General features: G+C 45.3%; 1 protein-coding gene across 1 annotated transcript in view; it reads right to left on the bottom strand.

Moving 5' to 3' along the window:
- EXOC4 (exocyst complex component 4) overlaps positions 1 to 17,854 on the bottom strand; it is a 405,200-nt gene extending 387,346 nt beyond the window's left edge. Inside the window, exon 1 of the mRNA XM_086475059.1 lies at positions 17,769 to 17,854. Coding sequence (XP_086331185.1) covers positions 17,769 to 17,854 — 86 coding nt within the window. The remainder of the gene's footprint in view (positions 1 to 17,768) is intronic.
- Positions 17,855 to 21,564: the final 3,710 nt, after the last annotated feature.

Genomic DNA, 21,564 nt, shown 5'->3' with positions numbered 1-21,564 from the left:
AGGAAAGTAAGAACAGTAGCACAGCGGTTCGAAAACAAGCCCAGAGTTAAGAAATCTGGGTTACAGCCTCTGCTCTACCACAGACCTCTGACATTGGGCTTTCAGCACCCTCACACTGCAGACCACCTCTTGACACCAGAGCGTGAGCCGCACACAGCTCTCGGCTACTACAGACCCCCCGAGGTCAATCCCTGCGTTTCAGCGAACGGGCTGACACAGGCAGATCCGTGTCCTTGGGGCCCAGTTTCTCACCCTCACCTGGGGAATACACAGCACCGGTTCCTCCAACAAGCGAGCTGGGATTACTTGCACTGCCGAAATGCTCACACTGTCAGCAGAGGTCACGTCAACCCTTCACAGTAAGGTATGAAGATGTGCCAGAACACAAAGCTAAGCGGACAGCTAACGCCACCGGATGAAACACGCAGTACCTGTGAGGTGTCGGGAAGTTTGGGTTCATGTTGTAAGAGGCGAAGAGAAAACATGTGCAAAACTGTGTTTGGCAATAAATAGTCCTCCGTTAAGAGTTCTTGCCGAGGAATATGCTTTCCTCGTGAAGAACGGCTTATTTTTGCTGGAAGAATGTTCTTCAGCACAGTTACGCCGGACACGAACACACATCCTTTTTAGGAGCTGACACATTCTTTGAGTTTGAAGCTGAACAGTATTGCTTGTCTCAGTAGTTAATGAAAACATCGATTCTCTCTAACCTGCCTTATAGATTGCAGGAGAATCGGCTACAGACAATGTAGAAGCAGCACCAAATTGGCCTATACCAGGGACTAGAAAAGTTTTTCGTTTTAATTAAACAAAATTCAATTTCGGAATTCTTGATTTGCCAAAGCTGTTCAAGCTTTGTCTTGAATCCATCTGCAATGCGAGGAGTTTGTTACAAAAACTAAAGATCTTTCTCCAAGGCTAAGACATCACTATAATGTCAGAGGATGTCACCAGCCTCTTCCAATGCTCCTGCAAGTCCCTGCACAACTTCGGCTTCCTCACAACTTCCAGTCACATCCGTATCTTTCAAGCAGATTCAAATTGTGCTGCTCAGTTGTTTTTGTCCTTGTAATTGAGTTTAACTTGCCCTCTACAGGAAAAATATTTTTTTTTGCTAAAAACACTTGACATTTGCACAGCCAAAACATAGATGTTTATGAAGCCTGAGAGAGAGGTCACAACAGGATCCGTATCTTAGAAACCACAGCACATGTCAAAAGAAGGACAAAGCTAGTATAGCTGGAAATCAGAAGCCTTCGTGAGATACCACAAGCTTATTCCTACTAAAATGATATAATGACAATGTCTAACTAAAAGTATCAATTTTAGTTGTCATCTTACCATTTGTCTGCTTAGATGTAACTACACATTTGCTGCCACCTTCAGCAAAATCAAGATGCTTTAGCGGGGAAAACACAGCCCCTCTGGCTGAGCACTACAGACCTCCTCACACGGTCTGCACTCCAAAGACCTCACCTTTTAAACCCACAACACACCCAGCAGTAGCACAAAAATGCTGCCAACCCATATGAAAAAGAAGGGTAACAGGAATACAGAGGTCTCAAAACTACAGTCCATCCAACTCGACTTCAGGAACCTCCGCAGGACAAGCTGGGAACATAGTGGCCAATTAAGCCTTTTTCTACACTTACGGTTCTCTGAAAGATGAGTTTAACACGCAGTGGTAGCCCAGAATCCAACAAGATGTCAGCAAGACAAAGGAATCACTCTGCTGCTGTATAAAACCTTACTATGCCCATTCTTGGGAGCGATGTGCACAATTCTGTGTGCTTACACTTGAGGTAGTGAACTCCTGAACCTTGCTTCAAGATTCAAGGCTCACAGCATCAGCAGGTTCAGAAAGAGGACTTCAATGTATTCACAGGCAACAGGTCAAAACAAATACTGGAAGAAACTAGCTGGAATGTATCCTCCAACACCCCTAACACAACAACTGCAGACACCAGGGAAATACAGAGGCACTGAACACCAACAAGTGGCCTGGCCTGCACCCCCTCTCCTGCAGTTTGTATTACCACTTTTGGAGATGAACTACCAGCCTGGAGGAACCATTCATCTGCCTCAACGGTGCATTTCTTTGGTCTTATCCTTGGGAGGACTCCAGTAAAGTAGACCACCTAAAGCTGAGTAGTGTTTTGGAGGTGCTGGAGGTGACATCACCCGACTCCTGCACACATACTCACACACACGCACAGAACAAGTGCTAACACGGGGCCTTCCCTTCACCTTCCCCGGATATTTCAGCATCCGAACCTGCAAGAAGACAAGAGAACCACGGTCCATTCTTGCAGAGTTCTAGGTGCAGAGATCACCGTGCTGTCAGGCAGCAGGAGGTGGGAGAAGGAAAGAGCTACAGACTTCGGGCAACGCCGCTTCGTACCTCCCAGGGATGTGCTCACCACGGGCAAGACCATATTAACACACCAGGACGTACTTTTCCAGCCCATGATCCCAACCTGCAAGACTTGAACTCAACGGAAGTTTTCAGGCTCAGCCAACTGCCATGTTCCAAGATTTCCAGCTGGCTCTGTCGGACACGGCAGCTGGGAAATCTTCCCAGAATTAACACTTGTATTGGGAATCTCTCGCTTTCTTTAATTACCTGTTTGGGGAAAATATCGTGGAAACAATCATCACTAAAAATATCACACTCATATTTTGATCAGAATATTTACCTATATTTACAGCCCTTTAGCCTGCTCTAGTTTAAAACATCGAAGGGACCACTTACTATGCCAAAAGGGATAAATAATTCTATGCAACAACAAAGAATTTCAACCTAACAGATTTTCCCCCCCCTTCACCCACACAAGTTTGCCTTAAATACCTGCAGATTATTTCTTTACAGATAGGATAAAAGCTTAAATCCATGATCCAAATGGAGAAAAGCAACAGAGACTGCTTTTTCATTTATTTTACTGAAAGACCAGCAAGTTTCAGAAGTACAAGGTTTCGGTTTTTTAAGACTTGGTTCGTTCCAGTCATTATGGGAGTCTGGATTAATGGCTGGAGACCAGAAGCCCATGTGTGATCCATCCCACAATCACGTACTGAAGAACCATCAGAGAGCACTCAGAGAAAATCAAACCCATGCTTTAATGGATAAAAATAGTAATACATAAGAGGAAGAGAAGCTGTTTCAAGCCAAAATGTCAGAAACAAGTGTGCTATAAAACTGAGAACGCCTCTTCTGGATTTTTTTTTTTTTTTTTTTAAATCACATTAAACCTTTTCCCAGACAATAATTTGCATTTTTGTCCACCATGGCTGGAACACAAATACCTGCAACATATTCAGACACAGTACAAGCACTTACAACAGCTTACGGCCACCAGTAAGACCCTTCTCCTAATGCTGTCCTCGAGTCACTGTATGACTCAGATGAGCCCTCACTTTACCTACTTAAACCAAAACTAACCCACCACCTTCTCTCCACTCCAGTAATTCATTACCATGTATTTTCCTCCTTCAAAAACATCATTAAATCCTTGAAGCCTAGCAGCATCTGTAACTACAAACAGAAGCGATGTCACTCTGAATCTGAAACGTTACCTTGTACCTGAATTTCCTACCTAAGTCCCTCGGTACAGAGGAGCCCTTTCTTTTCCTTGCTCTGCACAAAAAAAAAAAAAAAAAAAAGCAAAGCCAGGAATACTTAGTATTCTTGAGATTATATATGTTCCTGCTAACACTGCAGAAAAGTAAGCCAAGGGCATCTTTGCTTGTTTCAGTTCTATTAAAATGTGTGGCAAGGAAGAATAAAAGTCAACACAGTGTTTGCCAAACAGAAAGGATCAAAATTGTTTGGGAAAGGAACTTTGCAGAAAGAACTTTGAAGGGGGAATTGCAAAACAGGACCGGATTATGAAACTATGATAAATATACATTAGCTTTTTAGAACTCCCTGAAAACCAAAAGCATTCCAACCACATGACAAACAGAAGGAACATCAATTTAGACACCGAGTACGTGCAGGTTATGAACTCAGTGGGGATCTCCAGGAGGGTTCCCTGATCAGTTCACTTGTTTTTGCATTTTCATTTTTCTAAATGAGAATCCGCCTCCCCTGTAAGATACCTGTAATTTGTACTTGGCAGCTGGATGGCTGCATATGCCTGTCTCATTAGCAAGAGCTCAACAGGATTAGAATAATTCCAACTGGATGTTAGTCTGTTAAGACATTTCTATGCTACAGTAAAACAGAAATTCATGGAGCCAAATCTCATTGACTTTTGATTTTACATCATTAAAAATACAGATTACACAAATGCAAAACGCTTAACTCACTGGAGTCACTTCCACATAGGGAAGACAGGATAGAGGAGAAGATGATCAGATGCAATCCTGAAATGTTTTTATCATGGGACGTACAGCGTATTTCACACAAGAAAAAAACCAAACCTTGCTATTCCCCCTGAGGTCAGGGAATTTACACTAGAATTAGATTAATAAAAAAAGGCCATTGGGACTATTCATTTTGGTAAAATTTGATCTGTAGATCATAAGCATTTTTCATCCCCGCATCCAACTCAAATAACTAGCAGAGGGAGTAGGTGGAAAGACTTTTACAGGAGTCCTGAAGCACTGTCATTCTGCAAGACGCCTGAAGCCTTCAACCGCTTGCTACAACAGTTCACATCAAAGACAGGAGTATCTAGTTTCCAAAGAGAAATACCTAAGAAAATGTATTCACATTGATCAAATATAATTGCCATCTCTACCATTACTGCAAGAGGCTGTACCTTCCCAGAAAACTGAACAAACTGTGAAGCTCCAGCAGAGTCTTCCTTCCTCAGCACCACAGTCGAAGGAACAAAGTGTCTCAGACATGCTGGTACAACTAGGACCCAAAAGGATGTTTGAATCTACCCTCACCTGTTGCTTTACAGCAGTTCAACAGACTGTGGCCATCAAAAGCTAAAGAGTAATTCAAAACACTGGGAGGCAGGATTTCTGACCGATGGATGCTCACTTGTAAGGGCTCAACATGGTATTTGGAAGCAGTTGGAAACCTCACTCGCGTCATTAAAACTTTTGTCCTTCCACAGACCTCAAGAGTCTCAGCATTTCCCTCTGAGCAGCAAAATGGAATGTTTCTCTCACTAAAACACTACGAGAGTCTCACAGTGTCTCATTTTTATAACGCAGAAAACACTACAGACTATAACTACTATTTACCATAGCAAATACATACAGTGCTTTGAAAACCCAACACAGTAAGGAGGGATAAAAGAAACTTTTCTCTAAGAACCAGTTAATCTGGTCCCAGCAACAACTAACACCAGCAGACTCCATAGGCTATATAACAAGTCACTCTCACACTATGGACTTAGTGTTGGCTATTTCTTTGTGTTTTCACACAAAGAGTGCCCAGGAAGGTGGTGGAGTCTTCTTCTCCGGAGACGTTCAAAAACCGCCTGGACACGTTTCTGTGTGACCTGCTCTGGGTGGTCCTGCTCTGGCAGGAGGGTTGGACTGGGTGATCTTTCGAGGTCCCTTCCCACCCCTGACACACTGTGATTCACAAACCAATGTTTTTCGTACACCTATCCATGATCTGCAGGTGCTCGGACTGCAGAACTACCACACAATCTCATCTCTCCTGTAAATCTACTCCTACAGCCCTGATGCATTAATTTGGGGAAGAAGGGAAGACAGAACAAAACAAAACAAGACAAAAGTAAACTCTCCAGCATTCAAACAACACAAGAAAAACAACAGGCAGATGATGTAAAAGGACAGAAAACAAGCCATAATTTCTTCACAAGCTAATAAATTTCTTTCATTGTTGAGAACTGAGAGAACACGATGTTTACTAAGCTATTCAACAGCAGAAGAAAACACCATTGTACTACACATCATGTGGCACAACAGATAACTACAGGAGCACAGAAATGCTACACAGAGATGATCAGCTACAAAACTACGAAGCAATTCCCCTCCCTTCGTAACATCTTATTTTTGAGCTTCAAACGCACTCCAGCCCCAGAATGGGATTTAACATCCTAGCTCCCAGCACCACAGAAAGCACACCACAGGCAGATTAATCTTTATTCTGTGTAACACCCATGTTCCCACAAACGTGCACAGCTTATCTGCGCCAACAAACTACTTTAAAATAAGCTTTGATGTGAATGAAATGCACAACACCCTTCTTTCCTCAGTCCTTATATCAAGCTTAGCGCAAACTGAGAAGAGCCCCAAGGGCAGTTACTGAGAAATGCTTTTTCTGGGGCATCCTGTGACACTCGGTAGGAAAAGCCTTCGCAAAGCCAGCAAGAGCCATCAGGCAACCACAGTGCCAAAGAGCTGAGGCTGGGGAGAGGTGCTGCTGAACCACAACGCTTCGAGGGGACTGAGAACTTTGTTCACACGCACAGGCCTGTACAATAAATGTGGAAAAATTTGGGTTCCTAAAGAAATATGCTCACCGTCCTCTCGAAGGGATGCACGAATGAGTGAGTCTCCCCAATCTGCATTTTCAAATTTATTTTCCTGCTTGACAGCAAAGATTTAGTTTTAGAAAATGCTGTCCTACTAGCGTACCTCCGTTTGAAGCAGCAGAGAAGCAACTCCACTTTCTTTTCCCCTTTCTTTTATTCCACAAGGACCGAGAACAAAAATAGGTCAGAGACAAACCCCTGAATTTCTGAGTTCCAAATACCCACAGTCCAGCTTCGTGTTGTTTTGCAGCATGCTGAATGCCCTTATACCACCCGCAAGCTGTCGGTCTTCTGCACCTGAACTCAGGGTGCGATCCGCACCACTGCTGCTTCATCTGCTACCCTGTCGCTGCATTTCCTTCACTGGTGTGTTTTTTCCACCAAATCCTGCATTTAGTTGCCCCCCCCTCACCCCCCTATTTTGCACCGCGGCAGAAGGAAGTTAACAACAACCTTTGAGACTACGCATTTACAGGCACCAATCTCAAAATTACAGCTCCAGCAGGAATCAGATTTGAAACTCAACAAGAATTTCTGTTTACACAGAGAAGTCTCATATTCCCCCACACAGCTTGTATTATCAAGGGCTTTAGTCTGTTTTCCAGGGCAGATGAGTAATTCCTTTCGCCAGCCTGCTGTTAGCTTCCTACCTGCCCAATAAAATGCCAAGAAAATTAGATTACGTGTCAATTTTAAGAGAAAACTGTTAACTTTAATGAACAATAAACGTTTCATTTCTGCAAATCTGCTTTTTCTGATGCCTCCAGCTAGATGGGGTGGATAACTGCCTGCCTGTCTTACCTACCCTAAGGCCAGCCCTGTTAAGTATGATTACTGCTAAGCTGTGGATAGTAAACGGAGTCTTAATTATCAATTTCTTGACTAGAGAATTTGTTTCACAGGAAGAACATTGTAGTAACAGTATGTGGGCATTATGCTTCTGTGGATTTTTTTATTAAACAAAAATGAAAGAACAGATACCATGTGCAAAATGCAAATAGGCATTTTAGAAAATTAACGCTAAGTTAGCACCTGCAACACGCTAGACAATTCTTTCAGGAAAGGAGCGTTCAAGTCCCCACTGCTTTTGACCATTGCTGTAGGGCCTTCAGCATCCGCGTGTCCCTGCAGAGCCCCTCTTCCTCTGCCCCACAACATCAGAGCAGACACATGCAAATATTTGTGGTTAAAGGCAGGGAAAGAGTATTACACGATGCACAGGTGCAGCCTGGAAATCCAGGAAGAATTTTCCATTACTTCTGGATCAGGTTTCTTTAAGCATGCAATTCACTCGCCTTCACTCAGCATCGCTTATTCAAATGAAAATACTCATTAAAGACAGTGGGAAACACCAACACAAAAAAGGCAAGCCGATCAAATTTAAATATTTCTCATCTGATCAGGGAAATGAACATTTTAGCGAAGCGTAATTGAACAGAGCGCTGAATCACTGGGGGGGGGGATCAAACAAAGCTCCAATTTTAACAGCAACCCACAGCAAACTTTCTGCCACCTGTTTCTACGCTGCTCTGTGCCGTACCATATGCCTTGTTAAGCCTCCCAGTTCCACGCTTTGAAACACCTTTGAAGCTACAATAATACAGGCAGCTCGTGGTATCAACCGCACACCACGCAGCCTGGCTGAACGCTCGTCCTGGTGAAAGCTAAGGCCACGCTTCCAAGTGTGGCCAACGTACAGGACTCACTTCTGTGGCAACCTTTTTCCGCAGAAAAAAAAATGCCAGAAATCTGTTCAATACAAGCAGCTTCTTAAGTACCTACTTGGGCAAAATCCTGAGTTTTAGGGAAGCACTACGAGGCATCCCTTCTGAAGAAATCGGGTGAGGTTTTTGATGGTTTATAGTTTGGATAACAGGCAAACAGTAACTCTCACTGTCCATCTTTGAAGTCTGCAGATAGAGTGCTGGGTAGGTACTACATAGTAATACTATAGTAACTCCCTTGAACACGTTTCATAACGGATCATATATACTTGCATCACTCCACACAATAAATTAATAATATAGCACTAAGATTATCCAAATTGCCCTTCAGGAAGGAAAATCAGAGGAGAGGTTTATTTATTTATCCTCCATTTCACACCATACCAAGGACCTAAAACACAAACCAGAATACAACAAACCTCTGTAAGCTACAGAGGGAAAAAAAAAGTCAAAGCATGGCCTTAGCCAACACAGACAATTTTTGACCAACAAAGGATTTGCGGAGCTAAACGAAGAAAGCAGTTGCTAGAAGCAACAAATAATCATTTAAGCAGAGCATTGTGGATGTCTAGAAAGCCCAGTCTCCTCTCTGCAGGAAATAGCTGCAATGTGCCAAGGAGACTTCAGTATTAAAAAGGAAAAAAAAAAAAAAAAAAAGCAGAGTAAAAAGAAACCCATTAGAACCTAGTTACTTTTCACGAGGCACCTCTTGCTGATGACCGTGGCCACACACCAATTAGGGTATTTGCTTTCTCATTTCGGTTGAAGCCGTGGTGATCATTACCAGCCCTTTACAGCGCACCAACACCCGAAGGCCAACCACACAGCCGCCCCGCTGGGAGACACCGCGCCGACACGCAGCCCGACAGCGCCAGCTCTTTGTGGCAGGAAATCTAACAGACAAGAAACAACAACAGGTGAATAAAAGAGAAGAGGTCAGGGTGTGAGGGAAGGGGAACAAAATAACCGAGATGAGAGAGAGTCTGTCCGCATCTCGGCTGTCCAGCAGGAGCAACCGTCACCAGACAGTTACTCACTTACTGTCAAGTTGTAAATTATCACAGGAATTCCCGCAGCGAGTTTGAAGTGCAAGTTGTTGGGAGGATCAAGAGTTGACTTCACAGATGCAGGGAAGATGCATATAAGTGCTCTGCAAGAAGCAGTACTGTACGGTAAGACGCGCTGATTTGTTACCAGCTTTTTCTCCCCTAAAAGCCGTAGAGGGAAACGGAACATCACACAGCGGGTCTGATCCTGATGATTTCAAGGACTGGGCCTTGTGGTTAAAGTGTCAGGCAACACCCAAGATCAAACAGGCATTTTGAACATGTTGACTGGAGGCACCTTTCTAGTATTTAAGCCTTTAAGTTAATCAGAATAAAAGGCTTAAGTGACAAAACAATAAAATCCGGTCCTTTCTGAAAATAAGGGAGTGGTCGGTTGGGGGTTTTTTCCCCGCTAAGCCTTACTTTTATGGGTGTAAAAAAAAAAAAATCCTGTATAGGAAAAGAATCTAGAGCAGTTCAGCAAGGATTCTTACGACTGCTGTCCCACGCTGCGAGGCCTTAGGAGCAGTGATGTTTCAACAGAGCACAATGAAGAAGTTTTGTAAATCGCCCCGGGACGAGAACAACTGCACTCGGGTACACGGTCTGTGCTGCTCTACAAATTTCCAGACGTTCATTAAACTAAACGGACTTATTTGAATTTTATAATTGAAAACTGTTGTCTCAAAGACAAGTCCCAAATGGGGTGATCTACAGCTTCCAGCACTATTTAACCTCAAAGCATATAATCTGATAATACACATTTTGAAACCTCTGCAGAGCCTCACTGAAACCGTGGTAAAAGTCGGTTCCTTGTGAAACAAAGCCAGCTAGGAGGAAAAAAAATCCAAAAGGTATTTAACAATCTAACTCTGTAGCAACATGTTGAATGTTTTCTCATTATTTCCACAGGTTAGTTGATTGTTCCTGTGAAATTCTGGATTTGAGGAAATGAATCAAAACGTTCAGGAGACAAACTATTCCCTTCATGCAAACAATGAGGTGCCGAAACGAAGGTAGTCAAAAATGGCACAGTAGAAGTCAACAGGCATGGGGAATCGGGGTATCAATGTAAACTGACTGAAATGATAAAGGATCTTCCTCTTAAAAAAAACAGTGAAATCTTGAGGCCAGCACACTCCATCCACACCAAGGGGAATACAGGGTACCCAGCCACCAGATGAGTGGATCTCCATTGTGCAAACAAAGAAATAACTCACCCCTTTGCTACAAGAAATGGCAGAACAGAGTCTCTTCAAAATGCTGTTAAACATATAAAGTAAACACAGCATTATAAAACATTTTCCTCCTCTACTTACATTCCATTAATCTTTCATGCCGCTTACACAGTTGGTTAGAGCATTTTCAACAGAAGTTGAAGATCTTTTTGTCATGGAGGACTTGCAGTGAAAAGGCTGAGCAGCCTACAGCCATCTAAAGAAATATCATCAGGGAATTTTTATCTTGATAAATTAACCAACCCTTAATCAAATTCCACCACACCGATACAAACGATGCAAGTACAGCCAGGGATCAGCTGCTTGCGGAAACAGAGACTGGACCGCAGTCGGTCAGGATGACGACTTCAACAGAAGTCACGCTCCTTCAGATGTCTCCGACAGCAGGACGCCAAGATGAAAAAACAACCCTGCACACAGGCAAAACCCTCATGACACCAGCTGCACACCAGTTCCATCCTGGAAAAGGGATACAGGCAGACCCACGAGATGCCAGTTACAGCGCCAGGCGCAAGCAGAGCGACTCAGCGACCACTCCACTGCGTTAGAACCAGTCCAGGACTATCTCCACATACAGGAGAGCACGAGGACCAACTCTCTACCTTTTTTTGTAACTAACTTCAGATCCAAAAAGCCAACACAGCTATTACATCAATTACCACGTTCCCAGGAGAAAACCCAAGTCCTAAGGATCAGTATTTTCAAATCTGCAAGAGCAGAGGCTGGACAATGCTACTCAGACCTGCCACCTGAATGATTAAAAGATGAAGAGTATTTAAGGAGCCATTGGCCACCCTGTGCTATGAACCCACCCTTGAGATCACGCCGCACCAGACCAGCAGCCCTGTGTGAATCACCAAATGACTTTGGAAATCTCATCGTTAACCCGAAGGTTTCAATACTGCACCGGAACGAAGAGCTGTTGGAGGCAACATCTTTGAAAAAGTTGAAACCACAGAACTTGCAATCGTTTATTCATGAAACCAACTATTTCTGTTTCCTGCTTTTTAAGGCTAAACTCCAGCTCTGCACAGTGCATTGTCTAAAGCTAAAATAAAAGCTGAAAACTAAAGTACCTTGAGCTTCTAACAAGGCATGGTCACACATGTTGTCCTTCCACATATCGCTGTATACTCATACATGTACCCTCACCTACTGTTGCTATTAAATGTAACCAAGTACCTGTATCGAGCTACAACCCAACACTTGCCAAATAAGCGTCCAGCTCTGGGGCCCCCAGCACAGCAAAGACATGGAGCTGCTCAAACAGGTCCAGAGGAGGGTCATGAAGATGCTCAGGGGGCTGGAGCAGCTCCCTGTGAGGACAGGCTGGGAGAGTTGGGGGTGTTCAGCCTGGAGAAGAGAAGGCTCCGGGGAGACCTTAGAGTGGCCTTCAGTGCTGAAAGGGGGGTACAGGAAAGATGGGGAGGGACTCTGGATCAGAGAGGGGAGTGATAGGACAAAGTGTAATGGTTTCAAAGTGAAAGAGGGGAGATTTAGGTGAGGTATTAGGGAGAAATTCTTCCCTGTGAGGGCGGTGAGGCCCTGGCACAGGCTGCCCAGAGAAGCTGTGGCTGCCCCCTCCCTGGCAGTGCTCAAGGCCAGGCTGGATGGGGCTGGGAGCAACCTGGTCTGGTGGGAGGTGTCCCTGCCCATGGCATTGGGGTTGGAACTGGATGGTCTTTGAGGTCCCTTCCAACCCAAACCACCCTATGATTCTAAGATCATTTCAGGAAAATTTATCATTTAAAACCATACTCTGCCATGTACAATTTATTCCCAATGAATTTCTGAGCTACTTGTCTTGTAGAAGAACAGTTACCTTCATAACACTGGAAAAAACCATTAGCAATAAAAGTGGTTTTAAGAGACCATTACAGCACATACAGATCAGAACAACTCAGCTTTATTTCCTGTAGCAGCTATTTCCCAAATATAACAATGAGGGCAACAGCTATACATCCGTCTTTCTCACTCTACATCACTAACTGGGATATCAGTTTTACTGCTTTAGGCAGAAAGAGAAGACCAAACACCAGGTCATTAGTAAGAACCCATTTAAAGTTCACTGGAAACATAATGAAAATAATGGCCAGGAAGCATTAAAAAAAAAGAATTCCACTTGTGAAAAATAAAATATGTTCAAGGTTTTTTGCCTGCAATTTCAACTTCTGCAGACATGAAAGTAGGAAATGCACTATATTTTTGACTCACTTTTAGTTCTCCTTGACATCTGTCGTATGTGTTTGCCTGTGTGAAAACTTAGCACAAAGATTCCTATGAGGTCATATGGAGTCACTGCGAAAGTTTGTTTTCTCCCAATTAAAGCAACTATTAAAGGCCAGTTTTAAAAAAATAGCAACCTTTAATTGGAAAGAAAAACACCTAACAATAAATAAAAGGCAGACACATTCACCAATTAAAAATCTGACAAGATATCTCAAAAAAATAGCATTTGCTAAATGCCAGGTTGCTTGTTTCAGAGTACAAAAGCTGCTTCAACCAGCTACCAACAAAACAAAAGGTTAAGAAAAATCAATATACATACACGTGTTTGTCCTCTGAAAGACAAAAAAATTACTCCCCAAGTTGTCCTCCAGCAGATGAGCAATTTTCTCCATTCTCTGCACTATTTTTTTAAAAAAAAGACCTTGCCAAAGCCCATGTGATCAGCATTAGACTTCTACAACAAAAGCTCCTGGTCTCCAGTGACAACATTTTGACCTTACAGAGTACCTTTAAGGAACCTGACGGATCTTTCTGATACATGAAGGAATTAGCACGTTTTGAAAGTGGGTGTGCTGAGGCACGAGCGCTGTGCTTTCAACCACCCAGCAGAAGCAGGGAGACAGAAGCTGTAAAGCCCTGATGTCCAGTGTCCTCCTATAGAAGTCACAATCCCAGGACCTATGTCTTCTTGTCGCAAATAATAGTCATTTCGTCTCAGCATTGCGAGGATAAGGGCAAACTGCAGATATTCTCACATCCCCTAAAGGCACGGGGAAAAGAAGGAAGGCTCCCTTGAGCCGCAAGGAAGGTGGGGATTTTAATAGCCGACTTTGCAAACATTCATTAAGCTTCCCAAACACTCTACTTCTGAATGATTTATCGTTATGAACAAACCCTCTATTTCTCCTTTAGGAGAGGCAAACTGCCCCAGAACTCAGTGTAACCCAGCAGCAGCACGGCTGAGGGTATGACCACGCCACCTCGTAGCTCCAGGCTCAGTCCTGTCCTGGGGCAGCGCTGCACATCATTCCCTCCCGGCAGGACCTTCCTACAGGCAGGACAGACAAGGCACCAGGTACTGCTCCATCCACCAAACACAGGTTTTTAATAACCCAGGAGGGCTGGTGCCCTCGTGCGCCTGTCACAGTGGGCAGGAAACCCAACAGCAGCACAATAAACACAAAACAGCCTATAAAACATCCCCCCTGCGGGCTGCAGGCCAGGATTTACAGTGGTAAACAATCCAGACTGCTATTCATGGATACGTAAAGGTTTTGGAACCAAGGAGATCCCACAAGGATCCCAAGAGGAGTCCCGAGCTGGGTGGTTTGCTATGCGGACATGGCTGGCTGCTCGAGTCAGGGCTACGGGGCAGCACGGGCAGCAGATGTCTGCACTCTGCGGCTCGGGAGCCAAAAATCACCCCCCTGAGCCAAGCGACCTCAGCAAGGTCAGTCCCAGTGACTGTTCCCAGTTCAGCTCAAACACCGGGATTTTATTTTCAGTTCTGTACTCTACGGAGCAGCATTTCTCCTTCTGCTCAGGAAACAACTTCTTCCAAATCAGACCATCCTTGAGGCTGCCTTCATTCTCTGTTCTCGGCAACAACCGGAAAACCGAGGTGAACTCGATCACTGCACGAATCCCCCTACAGGAAACAACTCCCGAATGTGTTCCCCAACCCAACAGGAAAAACTGACACTTCACAGGGACAGAAAAGAGATCAAAAGTGAGACGTCCTTTCCTGTTGGGTCTTCCTGCATCTCAGAGGTTTCTGCATTCCCAGCTGCTGAAAAGCAACACCGTAGAGATGAGGGACGACCCAGAATTTCCAAATTGTATCGATACTGCAATGAACAAGTGATGAAACCTATCACTGCTACACTGGCAGTCATGCAATTAACTTCCCCAAAGCTGCAGCAGCACCCCAATTTTGGCCCAGAGCCTCAGCTCCCGTACAATACCATTTCTTACCTGATATCAGTGCTGCTGTAATACGTTGAACTCCCTGAAAGTGAGACACTGGGAAGTCCGGTGAAATAAGCACAAGAATCCCTAAATCTAGTATCAGAGGAAAGTAAACTATTCAGTCTCTTGCAGCAGAGAGCTACTGAGCTTCAGCAACTATCAAAAATAAACCTTTCGTTAATAAATTCATTTATATTTATAAAAAGGCCTTTCAGCTTCACATTTCAAAGCATATTGTGGACAATCACACTATTTTGCAGACCTTTTTCAAAGACATAACTATCTCTGCTACAACCAAGTAAAACATCGTAACATGTGAAGACGTTCCTCTGGTTTTGTTTGTTTATAGCAGAAGAACATAGTCAAAGTTTTGCTGCTTTTCACACACTGGTTCCTTTTATGGACCTTCACACAGCAACAAGAGAGACATAAACAGCCGCCTAAATAAACAGGGAAATGCAAGTGTAAAATCACAGGGATTGGAAGAAGACTCTGTACATAAATGGTTTGGAAATAAAGCTATCAAGAAAAGAAAACTTTGCTACATTTCAAACCAAGAGCCTACTGTTAAGACGTGCAATATTTTTTGAAGGTGAGTAAAGTTATAAGAAAGATACATTTAACCCACCCAGCTCTAAATTTGTTGGCAATGGTATTTTATGAGCATACAACACAGCAACAAATTTCACCTCTTGCTTGGCAAGTTCATCCTCACTTGAGCTACTACACAAAAACCACACACAGAAGAAAGTGATTTAAATTCCTTCCCACGCCATTTGCTTTTTGTACTTGGCTAACCCTAAGAAACGTGAATATTATTAACACAACACTTTTTCCTTCCTTTGCAATCAGTTCTACTTTCAGGTTTTCATGGTCTGGCTCGACGTGACACTTCAAGCTCTGCAAAGAACCTCGACATCCAAACCAAGTTCTAATTAAATTCTGGAGGTTCAGTTATCAAGCTGTTACTATTGAGTAATTTTAATTTCATAAAGTCGATAACCTCAACGTTGTGTCTTAACACTGGACCTAAACTAGCCAAGGTATCATGCCTGCACGCCAAAGATCATCAGACAAACATGATTTCTTATTCGGAGAACACAGCAACACGAGCTCACTCTCATCTTACATTATAAATGAAATAAGTCCAGATTTACTAAGAGAGAGATATAAAAGGAAGTCTTTAAAATACTCTTGGAAATTATAGGAAACACGAAAGAAAAAAAAAACAAAAAGGCACAACTGCTGCAGGAAATCCTGCAGCAATCAATACACATATATTATTCATTCTTCCACTGTCTACAAATTATTGCATTTTCCCTAAATTACTGTATTTTCTCTAAATTAAGGTTATCTAGCTACATCTTAACATGTTTGGCCCTCCAACTTACTCAAATTTGAGGCTGATAAACACGAAGCACAACACATTTTAAACCCACATTATTTACCCTTGTCCCAAATACAAGGTGTAAGCGTCCAGCAAAAACTCAAGATCCAGGTGAGAAGCCTGATTCTTTCACAACTGATCATGTATTTATTAAGCAAACGGTCCACACGAGCTCAGGAAGAACTGCACCCCTGAGCGTGCGTAGGCCTGGACATAAAACCTGCAGGAACACCACCCATTTTAATAGTCATATATTTGGGCATTGGCTTCCCATCCCTTTCCCCTTCCAAATTCCTTTTAATTTTGTATAAAACAAAAGTACACTACTACCACGGTCATACCCCACGTTTGTGTGAGGTCAAACCAATCTATGCTTTACTACATCTGCATACACACATATATTTAACTCCAAATCCATAACGAGTCTGGGTTTGTAACAGTTTTTCTTACTAAACTAATGAACTGCATCGACTTGAAGTGGAAAAGCCGGGCGCCGCAGCCTGCGTTAAGCATCACCTTCCGTTCGTCGCTCAGTGCGATGCTTTGTTACCGATTACCACCCAATTCAGAGCCCGCAGTCACGACCCTGGGAAGGCTAAGCGCTTTTGTGAACCAGCTGCTTTTTTTTTTCCAGAGCCACCATCCACCTCGAGCTCTGCCAGATCTGAAAGACCAGTTTTCAAAGTAACGAAAAAGAACAAAATGTTGTCCTAAACTTTACCATTCATGTAGGATTTTACAATTATAACATGCCCTAGATACAGAACTATTGCTGCAGTAACTTCTCCAAATAGAATGACTACTGTTTCTGGCAAAGACATTGAAGTAGGAACCAAAGTTTGAAAGTTCGTTACAACTCACAATATCATACGAGTATGACTGCTGGCTGCCAACGCTTGCTTTAGAGGGTGTGCGTAAGGCCAACGTGTAAAAGCTTCAGTGTGGGAAATCAGCTGCCAACCTACTGGTTATAAGCAGCGTAGAAGAGATTTACAAGCAGCTGAAGAAGGCACAGGGGGAAGCCAGTGAAGTGAATTCAGGTCCTTGCTCGGCTCAAAGTGTATCACAGAATCATCCTCTGGCAGAGGAGAGGAGAGGAGAGGAGAGCTCAGGAATAAGGGCAGACAAAAATCAATAGGTCTAAACATGCCTAGACACAACTGTTCTCTCTTCATCCCCCACAAGACAGTCAGAAGAAGCAGCACTCTTCCTACTATCGCATCCTAAAACAGGACGGAGTCTGCACACAGGGCTGCCTAGTCCTACAGCTTTTCCAACCAGCCATATTTTACTTCGTGCTGCTGGGTGTTTGTGGATGGGGGGGGTGTCAACTGTGGACTCTACAGCAATAAGAAGACGGTGCCTTGACCCTCCCTGTACGGCATTAAGGCAGTGCTCGCTGCAGGGCTTATGCCTCTGACCCCAGGATACTGCAAAGTAAGGGGAACAGAAGACGGGGAGCCAGGCAGGGGGGGAGGACGGCGGGACACCTCTCAGGAGAAGGCCTGCTCCAGCACTGCGGCCTCCCCACCGCTGTCAGGGCCCTCGAACAACCCGATGCTCTGGAGGCCCGGCCCGGGAAGGCCCCCCCCCCCCCAGCACGGCAGGGCCCGCAACACGCCCCTGGCTCATCCCCAGGGGCCCACGCAGCGCCCAGGGGCGGCTCTGCGGGCGGGACGGGAGGCTGCGGAGCGGGGCCGCGCCGCCCCTACCTGATCACAGAGATGAGCAGCCCCGAGGGGTCCTTGCTCTTGCTCATGGTGCTCCGGTAGCGGCCCACTGCCTCGCCCGCCGCCATCTTGCACCCCCCCCCCTCAAACACACGGCGGCCAGCCTCGCTGGCGCGGCGCAGCCAATCGGAAGGGAGAGAGAAAGCAGGCGCGGGTCGCTGACCCAATAAGAGGCGAAGGGGGCGGGGCTCGCGGTATCCATCCGCTGCGCGGCGGGAGGTGGCGGCGCGGAGCCCTCTGGGAGTTGTAGTTTTCATGGCGGCGGCTCCGGCCTGCGCTGGCGCGCCGCCGCCCATACAATCCCCGCTTCGAAAGGCGGTTAAAATTGATTTAACAGATTAAAACGTTACCGACACGACGAGCTACATCTGCCCCAAAAGCTGTGGCAGCTGCAGAAAACGGCGTGGGAGCGTGAGGGACCAAAGCCACGCACAGAGAGCCCGGCCACGCCGCCTCACGGCACCCGACGTTTAGATGTTTGTAGGGTTTAAAATGAACAAAATGCACCAGCCGCTTCAAGTCCTGTGTCCTGCGAACTAGCTAATGCCGAACATTAGCTGCTGCCACAGCCTCGAGCGGACTCTCATGGCAAGTATTTCTACGAAGGGTCACAGAATCACAGAGTGTCAGGGGTGGGAAGGGACCTCGAAAGATCACCCAGTCCAACCCCTGCCAGAGCAGGACCACCCAGAGCAGGTCACACAGGAACGTGTCCAGGCGGGGTTGGAATGTCTCCAGAGAAGGAGACCCCACCATCTCTCTGGGCAGCCTGTGCCAGGGCTCTGTCACCCTCCCAGGGAAAAAGTTTTTCCTGATGTTCATGTGGAACCTCCCGTGCTCCAGCTTGCACCCGTTGCCCCTTGTCCTGCCAGTGGCCGTCACCGAGAAGAGCCCGGCTCCATCCTCCTGACACTCGCCCTTTACGTAGTGAAGCATGGAAACAAACACTGTAACTCGCAGAGTTTCTAAAGCAGGTCTATTTATTACCACGCTGGGTGCAAGGGGGATCGCTCCTCCTCGCTTGCACACTGGGTCACGTTTTAAAACTCTATTTATTACATCAAAACATTCATATTCATGAGTTAGTACAATTAGTTCAGAGAATAGGTGGGGATATTATAATTCTTTCTCAGAAATTATTATAATATGTTTCCTCCTCGTGGCGCACGCGTGCTATCATCTGGTGGTCGTCCTTTGGGGGCTTTTGGAGGAAGGCTCATAGTCTTCTTCATCGTGTACTTCTCACCATTGGTACAGAATCCCGGACTGGCTTAACTCCAAAGTGAAGACCCAGTCTGAACCTGATGGTTGTTTCACAAAGACAATCAAGACCTTCTTTCTCATCCAAACTGTTCCCACTATCTCAAACATTTCAAGGCTGCTTCTGCTCCCTTATCTTGTGCTAAGCCTAGCTAGCTAATTGCTACTTTCTACTAAGCTGTGCTACATTAACTCTTTATTCCCCAGATCATATTTATAAACATTGATGAGGTCACCCCTCAGTCTCCTCTACTCCAAGCTCAAGAGACCCAGCTCCCTCAGCCTTTCATCAGAAGGGAGATGTTCCACCCCCTTCATCCCCTTTGTGGCTCTGGGCTGGACTCTTCCCAGCAGTTCCATGTCCTTCTGGAACTGAGGGGCCCAGAACTGGACACACTATTCCAGATGGGGTCTCACCAGGGCAGAGCAGAGGGGCAGGAGAACCTCTCTCGACCTATTGACCACCCCCTTCTAATCCACCCCAGGATGCCACTGGCCTTCTTGGCCATGAGGGCACATTGCTGGCTCATGGCCATCCTGCTGCCCACCAGGACCCCCAGGTCCCCTTCCCCTACGCTACTCTCCAACAGCTCAATCCCCAATCTAGACTGGTCCATGGGGTTGTTCTTTCCCAGACGCAAGACTCGACACTTGCCCTCATTGTAGTTCATTAAATGTCTCCCCCCCCAGCTCTCCAGCCTGTCCAGATCTCTCTGAAGGGCAGCACAGCCTGCTGGGGTGTCAGCCACTCCTCCCAGTTCTGTGTCATCAGCAAACTTGCTGACAGTGCACTCTGTTCCCTCGTCCAGGACATTGATGAATATCTTGAACTGTACTGGTCCCAGTACCAACCCCTGAGGGACTCCACTAGATACAGGCCTCCAACTAGACTCTGTCCCATTGACCACAACTCTCTGACTTCTTTTCTTCAACCAATTCAAGCGTCACTAAATTTAACGTCTTTAATTTATGATGTTTTTAAAAACAGTTTTCCCCAGATTTCCCAGGGAAGGTGGTGACGTGACTCAAGCTGAAACGGCCCAGTTGATCTTTGATGTCAGCTCTGAAAGTAAACTCGAGCTAGTCAGCATTAATGCATTTGAATTGTGCTTTTTGCACAGCTGGAGATGACAAGTCACAATCGGTTCACAAACTGGCTGGGAAGTGGCAGATCTCCAAACCCCAATGCTTACTGAAGGCCAACCTACTTGCCCATAGTCCTTGCTTTACCACCGAGACACTCCATCTCTTGCCACAGGATCATCTTCCTTAGAAAAGGAGAAGTGTATGCTGCCATATTGTCATGGGTTGAGGCTGGGCCGGCCACTCACGAATGACAGACGCTCTCTACTAACCCCTCTCCCCTCCCAGAAGGGAAAAGGAGAGAGAACAAGGGAGAGAGACTTTACGGTTTGGAAAAGAAAACTGAAACAGCTTTAATGGAACAATAACAATAAAAGAAAAGATAAATAATTAGAATAAGGAAAAAATGAAATATATATAATATGTACAAATATATACAAAACCAACACCGAACCCAACTCCCCCCACCCTGATGACAATACGTCACCACCACACTGCAGGGCTGCCACTGGGGCAGTCGCAGGCCGGACTGGGCAGCAGACAGGGATGGGATACAGGAGCTGGACTCAGGCACTGGATTCAGGAATGCATGGATCAGTCCTCCTCAGGTGTTGGCCATCGAAGAAGAGAGGAAGAGCCGAAGAGGGCGAGACCCTCGTGATCTCTCAGCTTTATACTGAATATGACGTACATGGGATGGAACACTCTGTTGGTCAGGTTTGGGTCACCTGTCCAGTTCGCTTCTCCCTGTAGGTGCGACCCTTTTCACTCCTGGCACCCCAACATGGAGCACAAGATTCAGCAGTGACCTTGGTCGCCATAAGAACAAGGATAAGCAAGGGCCTCTCTGCAGCCCATCCCTTGGTACGAACTATAAACCTCAGGCCTTACCACTGCTGGGAGCAGTCACTGTCTGGAAAAACATGCTGCTGTTTGAGAAAGTGCCGTTAGTTAGAGGGGACTGAACTGAAAAGTTAAAGCACTAAACCAGAATTAGTTCTGATTTAGCCCAAACCAGGACACATGTTCAGGGTTAGAAAGCACAAGGTGATTTTCCACCGCCTTGCTGGGCAACATCAAACAAATCATGTGGCAGCAGCTGCCTCGCTTTCCCCATTTGCAGGTGAGGGAGAACGCCACCTCTCCGGTCACGTCCTTTGAAAGCTTGTGTTAAAAGCACCATGCAAGACCCAGGTTTGCTATTGCAGAAGCAGGAATTCCTCAGCGAGTGCGGTAACAGTCAGGTACTAATAGCTGCCGGGTGTTTTCTAAACCAGGTTCACTCCATCATGTCGAAGACGCTACTGGCTGCTATTCCGGAGTTGTTTCTTCAGCCCAAAGCTGCACATTAACGATTTTAATTGCACGAAAATTGCTGAAATCTGTAGATAAGTATCCATTTATAGGAACTGTATTTGAAATATAAGGTAATTGG

Source organism: Leptosomus discolor, chromosome 1 (assembly GCF_034619465.1).
Source record: "Leptosomus discolor isolate bLepDis1 chromosome 1, bLepDis1.hap2, whole genome shotgun sequence".
Taxonomy (NCBI): domain Eukaryota; kingdom Metazoa; phylum Chordata; class Aves; order Leptosomiformes; family Leptosomidae; genus Leptosomus; species Leptosomus discolor.
This window is presented reverse-complemented; position numbering and strand designations above follow the sequence as displayed.